Source organism: Acomys minous, assembly GCF_964271855.1.
Source record: "Acomys minous genome assembly, chromosome: 8".
Lineage (NCBI taxonomy): Eukaryota > Metazoa > Chordata > Mammalia > Rodentia > Muridae > Acomys > Acomys minous.
Genome location: NC_140489.1, coordinates 35118567 through 35131484, shown reverse-complemented (window position 1 = coordinate 35131484; position 12918 = coordinate 35118567). Strand labels below are relative to the sequence as shown.

At 43.3% G+C, this 12918-nt stretch overlaps 1 protein-coding gene across 8 annotated transcripts in view; it reads left to right on the top strand.

Moving 5' to 3' along the window:
* SIPA1L1 (signal induced proliferation associated 1 like 1) overlaps positions 1 to 12918 on the top strand; it is a 277017-nt gene that overhangs the window by 168635 nt on the left and 95464 nt on the right. For all 8 annotated transcript variants that reach the window (XM_084792053.1, XM_084792052.1, XM_084792056.1 and 5 more), the window contains one exon: positions 227 to 2024. In XM_084792053.1, the coding sequence (XP_084648179.1) occupies positions 527 to 2024 (1498 nt within the window). In that variant the 5' untranslated portion in view covers positions 227 to 526. The remainder of the gene's footprint in view (positions 1 to 226; positions 2025 to 12918) is intronic.

The window sequence follows — 12918 nt, the reverse complement described above, 5'->3', positions numbered from 1 at the left end:
CAGCTTAGCAAACAATTCAGCTGAACCGAGGTAGTCATAGCGCTCTTGTAGCATAATTGATGGGGTTTTATTACTTTTTGCTTTTCTCTTTCATATCAGCTTTATTAAAAACGTGGATCTTGGAACTGTGCATTGCCTCTCCCTTTGTCTGTCTGATTTTGGCTGCTGCTTATTTCTTCTGGATGTATCTGCCAAGTACTAATTCAGGTTGTCCTCCTCTCTTTAGGGGGAGCATGGGATCATGGCGACCACAGAGCCCCAGTGATGCACGTTCTGCTCTGTCTTTTGTGAAGGAAGCCTTCTGTTAGAGGAAGCACAGGGACTGCTGTGGATTACAATGTTTGGAAGACCTGGATTTTCAGTGGTCTGAAAACACGGCATCATTTAACCTTTTAAATGAAAAGGCTTAAGATCTCAGCGCTATTGCCGTATTTTCTGGAAGCTATTCTCTAAAGCAGGAGTGCAGATTTCAAACACAAGCATGGCGATCCTTTCTTCAGGGGTTTAAGTGGTTGCTTTTAACATCATGACCAGCTTGAAGCGGTCGCAGACAGAAAGGACTGTCACCGCTGACAGAGCCTCTGTTGTCAGCACAGACGGCACCCCCAAAGTTCACACTGATGACTTCTACATGCGTCGCTTCCGGTCCCAAAATGGCAGCTTAGGATCATCAGTCATGGCTGCAGTAGGGCCCCCACGAAGTGAAGGTCCTCACCATATAACCTCAACCCCTGGGGTCCCCAAGATGGGGGTTAGGGCAAGAATTGCAGATTGGCCTCCAAGAAAGGAAAACGTGAAAGAATCTAACCGTTCAAGCCAGGAAATAGAAACCTCAAGTTGCCTTGAGAGCCTGTCCTCCAAAGGCAGTCCTGTGAGTCAGGGAAGTTCTGTTAGCCTCAATTCCAATGACTCAGCCATGCTGAAGAGCATACAGAACACCCTGAAGAACAAGACGGGGCCAGCGGAGAACATGGACTCCAGATTCCTCATGCCCGAAGCCTACCCCAGCTCCCCCAGGAAAGCCCTTCGCAGAATCCGGCAGCGCAGCAACAGCGATATCACCATAAGTGAGCTTGATGTGGATAGCTTTGATGAATGTATCTCCCCCACCTATAAGTCGGGGCCGTCATTGCACAGGGAATACGGTAGCACATCTTCAATCGACAAGCAGGGAACGTCCGGAGAAAGCTTCTTCGATTTGTTAAAGGGCTACAAAGATGACAGAGCTGACCGAGGTCCAACTCCAACCAAACTCAGTGACTTTCTCATCACTGGTGGGGGCAAGGGTTCCGGTTTCTCCTTGGATGTGATCGATGGGCCCATCTCACAGAGAGAGAACCTCAGGCTTTTCAAGGAAAGGGAAAAACCACTCAAGCGACGTTCTAAGTCGGAAACTGGAGACTCCTCCATTTTCCGTAAATTACGCAATGCCAAAGGTGAAGAGCTTGGGAAGTCATCGGACCTTGAGGACAACAGATCAGAAGACTCTGTGAGGCCCTGGACATGTCCAAAATGCTTTGCCCACTATGATGTCCAGAGCATATTGTTTGACTTGAATGAAGCCATTATGAACAGGCACAATGTGATTAAGAGGAGAAATACCACCACAGGAGCATCAGCGGCCGCAGTGGCGTCCTTGGTCTCTGGACCTTTGTCTCACTCAGCTAGCTTCAGCTCTCCTATGGGTAGCACAGAGGACCTCAATTCCAAAGGAAGCCTTGGCATGGACCAAGGAGATGACAAGAGCAATGAACTTGTCATGAGCTGTCCGTATTTTCGGAATGAGATTGGTGGAGAAGGTGAGAGGAAGATCAGCCTGTCAAAGTCAAATTCTGGCTCATTTAGTGGGTGTGAAAGTGCCTCCTTCGAGTCCACCCTCAGCTCTCATTGCACGAATGCGGGAGTGGCAGTTCTTGAAGTGCCCAAGGAAAGCTTGATGTTGCATCTAGACAGAGTGAAAAGGTACACGGTGGAACACGTGGATCTTGGCGCATACTATTATAGGAAATTCTTCTACCAGAAAGGTGAGTGGATGATTAGATTTTTTTATTTTGCTCTACTCATGGAAAAAATGACAATTGTGTGACATGAGATGTGCTTGTGAATTGTCTTTCTTGGTGGTAAAATGTTTCAATAGCTCTTTGTTGTGATTTATTTATTTGCGTTTTAGGGAGAGTTCCAAAGTTTCCCCCTTTGGATATTGAAATGTCTTCAAATTAAATATTAGGGGTTTTTAAAAGAATAAAACCTGTTTGATTTTTGTGAGTGAAATTAAACTCTGTTGACTTGTTGTGCCATCTTCAGGGACAGATTTGTAAAGTTGAGACTCAGTTACAGCTTCTTTGTTGTTGTTGTTTTAACATTCCGCTCCATTTTTTAGTACTTTTCTTTGCCTCCTGAGTCTTTTTTTTTTTAATCAAAGTTATAATATTTTTGTCCCTTTCACAGGACCTCTGGTAAAAACAGATTTTATTATTTGATTAAAATCTCAGAGCCAATGAGTCTCAGGCATGACTTGAGTGTAGGCCTTGAGCAGAAAAGGTACTAAAGATGGGAAAGTGGGGCTGGAGAGATGGCTCACCTGTTAAAGGCGAGGCCCACAACCAAAAATATAAGATGGAGAAGTGTCTTTAACACTTACTGTGTGGTTTTTTTTTTCTAGTCTTGGAGGTGGTAGACTAAAGTATGTGTGCATGTGTGTATCTGAAATTGTATGTGTCTTATCTTGTACTTTTAAGAAAAGCACAATGTAGTGTAAATAGACTTCATCAGTTTTCTAGTGTGTTTTGAACAGCATTAAAATTGAGGACTCTGTCTGTCCTGTAGGCACCCAGCTAGAAGCACACCGATCTCCATCCACTGTGGTCTCTGGGGTAGACCAGCTGTCTCCACAGCCAGGTCAGGAGACCTGTGCCGGGAGGCTTCGTGCTTTGTACCTTCTCCAGTGAGGTTGTGATTACCTGCCTCTGTTGCAGTATTTGAACATTACTTAGATTTATTCTCCTTCTGACTTTATGAGTTTGCCTACTGTAGAATCTCAATGTTTTTAAAGAGTATTGAAGGACAGACTGACCAGATTACAGTTTTACTGGTAAAAGAATTGAGTCCCATCGCTAAACAGTCCTGTCTCTCTCATTCCTAAGTATCTACAGCACAGCTTCTGGAATCAATAGAATGGAAATTTCAGTTTTACTTCTAAAATGATTTTTCTGGAGTTCAGGTTTAGAAATGATCTTTCTTTGTGTGTGAGAGCAGAGGGTTTCTCAAACTCACCAGCTTTGTGTTTGGGGCTGGTGGTTCTTAAAGATGGACACTGTTCTGACCTCTGTAAGTTGGCATCCTTGGTCTCCAATCCTGGATGTCTAGGTTTTCTCCATGCCCCTCCCTGCCAGGGAACACAGACTAAAATATGTCTAGTATTGCCAGATGTTTTTTGGGGATCAATTGCCTCTGATCAAGAACTTCTGCTCTATATTGTCCTAGAATTTTTCCAAGCAGATGTTCACGTCTCTGAGAAGCCATCTTGTTCCACCTGTCACTGCCACTGACTTTGAGTTTAAAATATACATTTAACAGATAAATTTAACATATAAGTGAACATATTTTTTTCTCTATCTACATTACTATTTTTTCTCACTGTGTAGTGTAATAATGCTCATCATGAACAGTTTTCAGCACTTGTGACCCAGGCACTGTGCTAAGCCTTTGATACAGCAGTTTCCATTTCTAACCCTTAATGCCCATGAGGGAGGTGATATGTTGCTAATCATAATTTCTAGAGGAGAATACTGTGGCTTAGGCAGTAGACTGTCATGGAGCTCCTTTGTACTTCATCACTGTCCCCTCATTTCTGTTATACAAGATGAAAGTAAAGGAGAACTTCCTTTTAAGTATTTCCATCTTTCAAAGGTATGAAATCAAAATTTGAATACCTAAGATTGCAAAGCAAGTCAACTTACTGATTCATAGAGCCTCATAAGCTCAAAAGGCTCATAAGCTCAAAAAACAGTTAGTTGGTTAGACATAGAAAATACCCTGGTTCTAACCAGTGTAAGTACGACTGCTTGATAGTAAATAGTGGTAAGTACTGGTTAAATCAGGGCATTGATGAGAAGGTACCTATCTGTGATATTTAAGACACAACGAGGCATTGGTCCTGTTGGTACACATTCTTCTCTGACAACGACTCCGCTTTTAAGTGCTGCCTTGTGTTACTGGCCTAAGCTAGTGAGGTCCTCTGGTGCTGAGTCTGTGTAGTAATCCCTTGTCACTTCTCTGGCTGTAACGTCTACCTCACAGCTGTCTTCTCAGGGACTATGGGCTTCCTAACGCCATCAGTTCAGTTTTCATAGACTCTGCCTTTGTCTTTCCTGCTCATTTAGTCAGCTTCCATAATTAAAGAAAGTCAGTTGGCCTCAGCAGCACTGGGAAGATGCAGCCAATTCTGTTTCCATCTTGAAGTCCAGCTGGTGGGAGCAGAAAGTACGTGTGGCACGAGGGACGGACAGCTCGTGACACTGGCACCTGCCAGCCTGGTGTCGGGAACAGTGAAAAGTGGCTTATCCAGGAGGCTAGTCCAAGAAAAGTCACGGAGCATGCCGACCCTTAGAGCACTTTTTGGTTGGCCGACCTTGGAAACTCTAGTCATTTGTTACATATTGATAATGTCCTACAAATGACAACTGAATAATATTAAGCAGAAATTAAACTCAGCAAAAGCATACTATATATGTAAAATTAATATGATGGTGCAAAATACAATTTAAAACAATTTGTAATTTTCACATGTACTTTTGGCTCAGTGAAATCTCTTACTTGTTTCCCTCAATCTCTTTGTGGAAAGAGTATAGTGCAGGCAAGAGGCGTTTGCCCCTAGCAGCAAGGCTGCAGCACCCCTAGGATGGCTGTCACCTCACTCCCTTTAGGTCCTCTCTGCATTCAGCTGTTTAATGTGTCCTTGACTTCACTGTAGCTGTCTCTAGGGAAATTGCTAATAATAATTATTGTTGCTCATTTATGTTATGGTAAATATAATATTATTATGTTATTGTTATTATTTTCTTTACTGAAGCATAGCCTCAGTCAGCGTCATGTGTAATATTTAATCATGTTCAGCTGATGAAGCTGTAGTCACTTTGATATTACATTATCTTTGTAAACATTATATCTTGTAGATATAAACTTTAGAGGCCACTTGACTCCAACATACAAGCTGAGTTTACTGGATAAACTCTGGACAAAGAGAAAAACTGCCCCTTTCATTTGGATAAGCCATGCAACAGCCACACGCATTCTGCTGCTGCTTCTCTTGTCCTCTCTTGTTGGGTTTTCACCCAGCATGAAATGACAGGGATGATGTAGTTGACACACATTGTGTTTCTGCTTCATCTTTATGTGGTCTCCTCACTTAGTGCTTTGTGGACACTGGCATGAACCTGTCATTGTAATCGCTGTTCAGACAGATGATGGTACCGTACTCTGGGAAGTAGGGTAACACTGATTTAACTCTTAAGAATATTTTCTCTGAGAACATACATAGTTTTGTGTTCAGTTTTTCTGTGGTCACTTCAATCAAAGTGCCAAGGAGAGTTATAGATGGCAAATGCTAAGCTGGAGAAAGTAATTCCAGTGTTACCTGTAGCTGGCATGGCTTGTAGGAAAGGCCTCTTTCCCAGCTATTACCTGTGCTATGTGGCCCCACAGTGGGTTTTAGGTTTCCTTGCGTTTACAATTCAGGTGTGTGCTTTCTGGAATTCCACTAATGGAAGAAAGGTGTGCATGGGTTGCTTTGATGGTGGTAGTTACTGAGACAATGAGTAAAAGTGTTAATAGAGAGAGACAGGTAGATAGAGACAGACAGACAGAGATAGAGACAGACAGACAGAGATAGAGACAGAGAGGAGAAAGGAGAGAGAGAGATGGTATAGGTGAAGGCGGGGCATTGCTTGGTGTCAAGTTATAAAGAAGCTCTGATAAAGCAAGGTTCCCTTTTGCTCAGTGGCCAGGAGAAACTGAGGACAACTGATGGAAAATAATAACTCATAAACTGCTAATTCTAAGGCAGTAATTTTATTGTTCTTACCTTCTTCCTATAGTGCACATGTGCACATGTATACACACACATACATATAAACAAACAAATGTGCTTTCACACATGTGCTCACTGTGCACATGCACACACACACAAATCTTAGTATGCTGAGCCCCATGATGGTCACTTTGAAGAGACAATTTAGATTTCATTTGTTCCCGTGAAGGCTGCTTGCCCAGTTCTTTGCATCTTGTAGTCAGCCATCTTTAACAGCAACTCTTTAATGCATGCTGAATAACATTATTTGTGTTGAGTGACAACTTCTGCAGTTATGTGTTCTGTTTCGTTATCCAGACCTTTTGTTTTGTTTTGTTTTTTGTTTTTGTTTTTTAATGTCCTAGTCTATTAAATCAACATCATTAGGTCAGAAAGAATGTGGAGTGAAAAATGGATACTGAGAGCCAACGAGCCCCCCCTCCATCACAGCTTCTAGCTAAACTCCATACTACATGGCTAAAAGCACCCGGCTAAGGAATAACTTATACTGAAATACACATATTCCTGTAGGTCCTTAATGGTTTTTTCTCAAGAGTTCTTCTGTGTGCACATGTGCACTTTATAGGGAAGGCAGACCCCGCTCGTCTGATGCCCCTCATAAGTAACTGTCATTGCCCTGGCTGTGTGGTGCTCTCTCTGCATGTAGCCTGTATGTGCTAACCTCTGGCTAATGGCTGCTCTGGTTCTCTATGTGGAGTTAGAGCTTTCACTGTTTCTAGAAGAGAATGAACAAAGATCTCTGAGGTTGTGGAGGACAGGGTCCTGCGTGTGACAGGCCTTACAGTGCATTAAAGAAGGCAGGGGCCATGTGTCCTATTTTAATAGATTGAGAATCCTAGTTATTGGCTAGTCCCTAGCTCAATGTTTAAAGTAGTCTGAGGCTTGTTTCTGTTTAGGCAGAAGCAAGCACCTTGGAGAGCTTAGACCTCACAGAGAACGCCTTGGCTCAGAAAGTGAGGAGAGTCTGAGCAGCAAACACCTAGCCACGAGTATTCCTAAGTCTGGTCATGTTGTTAAGAAAAGTACTACGTATTGGATGCCTTAGTGGTAAGGGCGCTTTCTGGATACCGAGTGTTTAATTTTCTGAGTTAGATTATTTCATTATCTTTGCTAGCCCCTCTTAGTCTCCTTTTTCCTTCTTGTCTCTCATACCTGTCTCTCTCCTGTTCTCCAAGCCTTAGCTTTGCCTACCTAACTTCTGCCCGGCCCAGGTGTGTAGGCCTTTTATTTAGCCAATCAGGGATAATTTTGGAGGCAAGGTTACATAGCATTACTTGGGGTATGTGATAGTCTGCTCATAAAAGACAGCACGCAGGCCTCAGGGAGCAAAATAACTAACAGTTACTATGAAGCACCAGACCGTGTGGTAACAGGCAGGTGCCCTGTACCACTCTGGCTGCCATCTTTATATCTGCTTAAGGCTTCCAGAGCGTCACACACTAAGTAAAGTGTTAATATGGCCTCTTTAGAAGCCGGCATCCTCTCCTTCTGTGACTGTGAATGCCCAGCCTCTCTTACTCATAGAGCATTTGGGCTCTTAAGGTGCCCAAGCCATCACAGCTCAGAGGTTATAGATGCTGAAAGGATGCACCCTCACTCACCTCCATAAGCTTATAGATCAAGATGGATCATCATAGCCCCCTGCTAGCTCAGACTCTGGACCACATCCAAAGCTATCCTTTCAGATCCACTCATGGGAACATAGTTGTTTGACAATAAAATCAGAGGTGAAAACATTGCCCATTTCCTATGTAGAAAGTTCCATTGAGAAATTAATTTTTAGAATTTGATGCCAGTTCTTTTCTGACTGTTTATCAAATGCCCACCTTTTGATGGCAGGCATATTTGTGTGCATATTTTATTTAATATGTCTAGTTTATTATCTCAAGACCCATAACTGAATCTAATAATTCACATATTCAGCCTTCAGTATGACAAACACATTTGCTTTTACATTCAACTTCTGTTTTCTTATTCTGGCTTACTGGTTTGGTTTTTCACATGCCTCAGTCATCAGTAGCCTCACAATCTTTCCAAAAGTTACAGTGAATTGCATTGGTTGTCCCTGCCATGTACCTCTATTTCCCGGCTTTCTCAGTTCTTGCTACAAGTCTCAGCTGCTGTTTTCTGTCTACACTGGGATGGCTTTGAGGGGCCCTCTCTGATGCTCTGTAGAAGTTCAGACTTAACTGTTATTTGGCATTGCTCTGCTTCAGTAAATACCACCACTGTTGCTGGTCTCTTGTTATAAGGTCCTCTGACTCCATTGTTGTCAACCCCCAATCACAGCAGTGTGTGGCGAATTGTATCTAAGGCTCTCTATGCGGATTACCAACTCTATACATAGTTGCAAGTCTTCCGTGTCTCTCGATGGAATCCTAGCAGTAGACCCAAGTCTTTCTAGGTGTCTACAGTCTTCCCTGCTCAGAATCCAGCCTTTGCTAGGGACTGCCTTTCCTTTAACCAGCCAGGTTGTGTGATAAGCAGATGAGGAGAAAGGTACAGACAGGCTGCGGGCCTGGTGATGGCACCTGTGGAATACAGGATGGAAAAGAAGCAGAGCCTTGTGAAGAAACCCTTCAGCCCATGGTGCAGCATAAGAGAAAAGGGCACGGAGGAAGAATTAGGCAAGGAGAGCTTCAGACAGGGCTGGTGTTAACAAACATCTTGTCCAATGTAAAGGAGAAAGATGAACATTATCAGAAAAGTCCCTGACAGGGGAGCAAGTACCTGGCCATATAGTTTTCTGCCTCACCCTGTCTTCCATGCTCCATACTAACTAGGGGCTGCTCTGGTAGAGTGTGGCTCAGCTGCTAAACTGCCGTAGAGCCCAAGGCCAGAGACTCAGATAATTGCATTTCTTACAGGGCTGAACCACCTGCAAGTTCTTCCTAAAGGGAAGTCAGTGTTACATCCCAGTGGCTGCTGCATATAGAGGACAACTGAGCCTCCGTTCTCCCGAAGAGAAGAGCCAACTTAAAAAATAAAGACCCAGATAAAAGCATAAGGAGAGCTGGGTCTGGTGGCTCATTCCTTTAATTCAGTACTTGGAGGCAGAGGCCTAAGTTCCAGGACAGCCAGGGCCATACAGAGAGACTGTTTTAAAAACAAAAAACAACTACCTCCCCCCGCAAAAAGACGGGGGGCATAAATAAGCTTGCTTGTTATAGAAAATAAGTATGGCAATACAGAAGATAAAATTTATTTTCTATTCACAGTACTACCCCAAACATTTTTGTCTGGTTTTAAATATAGAACTAACCACATGTTCATTTACTTATTTACTCAGTTGTGCAGATAATATTTAGGACCTGTTTTGTGAGTTATTTCCCTGGAGTTCTGAGGGCCTACCCTAACACAGGAAAACCTCAGCCAGAGTTGGCACTATGAAAGTTGTGACCACTCCACCAGGTCATGGCATTGTGGGGTGAAAGGACAACAAGCAGCGTGGAGAGTAGAGTAGAGCCTAGGGCAAGCAAACAATAGACTCCTGCCCTCCCGGCGTTTATAGTATGGTTATTTATTGTGAAGAATGAGAAACCCTTACATATTAACATTTATCATGAAGAATTTCAAACTCCTCTATATGGAACTTCATTTGAGTAGATAGTAGAATGCTTGGATTTGTATTTATTTATTTTATTAAAGACGTCTTGCTGAATGTCTGTGTGGTATGTACACCCACATAAGTGCAAGTACCTTTGCACACGTACCTTTGCACACGTACCTTTGCATGCTTGTGCAGAGGTCAGAGGAGGAGATGAGGCTCCATCACTTTTGCCATATTCCCTTAAAACAAGGTCTCTCACTAACCCTGGGCCTAAACCGTTGCCGGGGCTGACTGGTTAGCAGTCCTAGGGACTGTCCCGTCTTGGTTCCCGCAGTGCTGGAGGTAACAGGCACACACCACTATGCCCAGCTCTCAATACACTGATGTTTGAATTGTTCCCTCTTACTCAGTTCTCCATCCTGAACAAGGCACTGGCACACAGCTCTGTGCACTTCTTCTTGTTTGTTTGTTTTTGTTCTTTGAGACAGGGTTTCTCTGTGTAGCCTTAGCTGTCCTGGACTTGCTTTGTAGGCCAGGCTGGCCTCGAACTCACAAGAGATCCGCTTGCTCTGCCTCCCTGAGAGCTGGGACTGTGTGTATGCGCCACCACATCTGGGTTCCACATCTGGGTTCCCTGCTGTTGTACTGAAGCAGCCTTTCTGTTGGGTTTTATTTTGAGCAGTTATATTTTTATTCTCAAAGAACTTGGTTTTGTTTTCCTAATAGTGTTTCCTCGTTGCTGTCCTTGTGTTGCTGTGTTCTCCCCAGTTTGTCTTATTTTTAGAAATTTTTTTCTGAGCTTTTCTCTCATGTGATCTGTCTTTGAAGTTGTATATTCTGCTTTTCTTTGGTTTTGTTCTTTGTGGTTTTTGTTGTTGCTGTCTTAATCCAGTTTGTGGCAAAAAGTGCAAGTATGGGGTGAGTTTTTCCTTCACAGTTCTGAGGGGTTCTTGCCCCAGCATAGCTGAGGGCTAGTCCTGTGGTGACAACTCCACCAGGACGTGCCATTGTGGGGTGAAAGGGCAGCAAGCAGCATGGAGATTAGAAGGCAGCCCTCCCTTGCAGCCGTGGGAGCCCTCCTCCGTCCTCCCAGCCCCGTGCAGCAGTATGTCCTTCCCTGTCCCAGTGGCTCTGGAAGGAGCTCTGCCTGTCCCCCAGCCTTGCCGCCCCTCCAAGGCTCAGGCCCGTGCTCAGAGCTCATCCCGTCTCCATGGCACTCTTGTTTCTGCAGAGCACTGTGCGGCTGTAGTCAGTCACAGCAATCTAAACACACCTCAGCGACCAGAACCACGGGTTGAGTTGCTTGGGGAATGTCTTACAAGGGAATGTTTGATGCTAATGTGTCTTATGAGCTGACAACTTGGGTACAATGCCCGAGAGTCCCCTGTGAATGTGGCCTTGTGCTGTCATTCTCCAGACACCCAGTCGTGTGAGAGATTTCTTTTCTTCTCTTCAGGAAATGAGACCTCAAGTAGCCATATGTGGTTACAGTGGTTTTGTGGGTCTCTAGCGGCATGAGCACCTTCCCTGAATCTGTTTCCACTACTGTACACTCATATAGGCATGCAGATGGATTAAGTCTGAATTGTAGCATTCTTGTAGCTACTTTGAACTGGTATACTTTTGGTTTTTTAACACGTGGAATATATTTTTTGAAAGATAATTATCAGACATTTGCCATAGGAAGATGACAGCCAATAAAACACTCGTGATTCCAGGACGCATTTCCTCTTTATTTAAATACTTTTCTTCCTATTTTTGCTGTTATCATTTAGGAGTTTATTAAGATCAATGCAGCTTAATAATAAACTTTTCTTTTTCTTGGCAAGTAAGGAGACTGTTGGGGCCTGCTTAAGCAAATGCTGGTTTGTTTTAGTTACTTGGTTGGTTGATGGATTGATGGATTGACTTTTTTTTTTTTCCAGTTGAGATTGAGCCCAAAGACTTCAGATTTCTAGGTAACCATTCCACCCACTGAGATAAACCTGCCACTAAGATAAGACAGCCTTCCTCCCTTCCTTCCTCCCTTCCTCCTTTCCTCCCCTCCTCCCTCCCCTCTCCCTCGATCCCTGTCAGACAGGGTTTCATTACCTATAGTGATCCTCTGCCCCATTTTCAAGAGTTGCCTGTAGAGCTGACCTAGAACTCAGGATCCTGAGCACTCCATGCTCTTGCACAGTGGTAATCACGGGGCTTAGGGCCTGCTTCGGGATAGAGCCCTGGCGTGTGGCCAGTCATGGACACTTAGCTCTCATGGAAGCTCTGCCCTTCTAACTAGAACTAGCCCTTTGGGATGAGACAGAGAGACTTTCAAAGTGGCGCACTTCTTGAGAAGTTCCTTTAAGCAGCTGGCTGGCCTGCTCTTACCTCCATTTCTGTCAGTTTTGCCTTCATTTTAAGAGCACTCTCTTTCCCACCTTTATTTCTGTTGCTGTTATTTTCAATATTTAGTTCTTCTAGCTTTATCGTCTCCAATGTTAATATTTGTAGTAAGAAAACAAATAATAGGAATTGATTGGGCCCAACAGGCAGAAACGGACAGCTTCAGAGAAGCCCATGCTCTACTTGGGTGCATTCCTAGTTTTATGCAGATTCTCTGGTGAATGGTATTAAAGGTCAGAGTTCATAAAGGGTAAACTGTAATGACAGTGACACAACTAGACACCCACCAAGTGTTCTGTTTAATAGTGTGAAAAAAGAGAAAACATGAGATGGTTGCAACTTGGCCTTGTACATTGGCCCTGGTTCTTTGCTTCCAAATACAGAATAGGACTTCTCTCTTCCACTTACTGCAGCCCCTGCCCCATGATACTGCTGTCTTTTTCTAGAGAAAATGGGGGAGTTTTGACTCTCTGTGCAGTCAGTTGGAGGTAACTCTAAAATTAGAATGTTAATATTTTTGTGGCTTTGAGGTGTGTTGCCATGGTGGTTCCTAAAATGTTTGGTACCATCCACACTGCTGCCACCAATGTGTGAAGCCTTCTACTAAGAATTTCTTTGTATTGTTTTGTTTTTTCATCTTAGGAGTTGTTTCCAATTGTGTTAGGCATAAAGTAGCTATTTTATTTGGTTTTTCTTAACTTGTGCTTTTTTACTGTTTATTTTCCCTATTTAAAACTTCAAAATTGATGCTTATGTGTAAATATTTAAGCCACAAATTATAATTTTATAAGTTTTGAGTAAAAATAAGGTATCTCTTAATTGTTGATGATTGTGTTCAGTTTAAAGTACAGTGTCCCTAAGACACTGTCTAGGTACCTGGAGTACTAACACAATGATA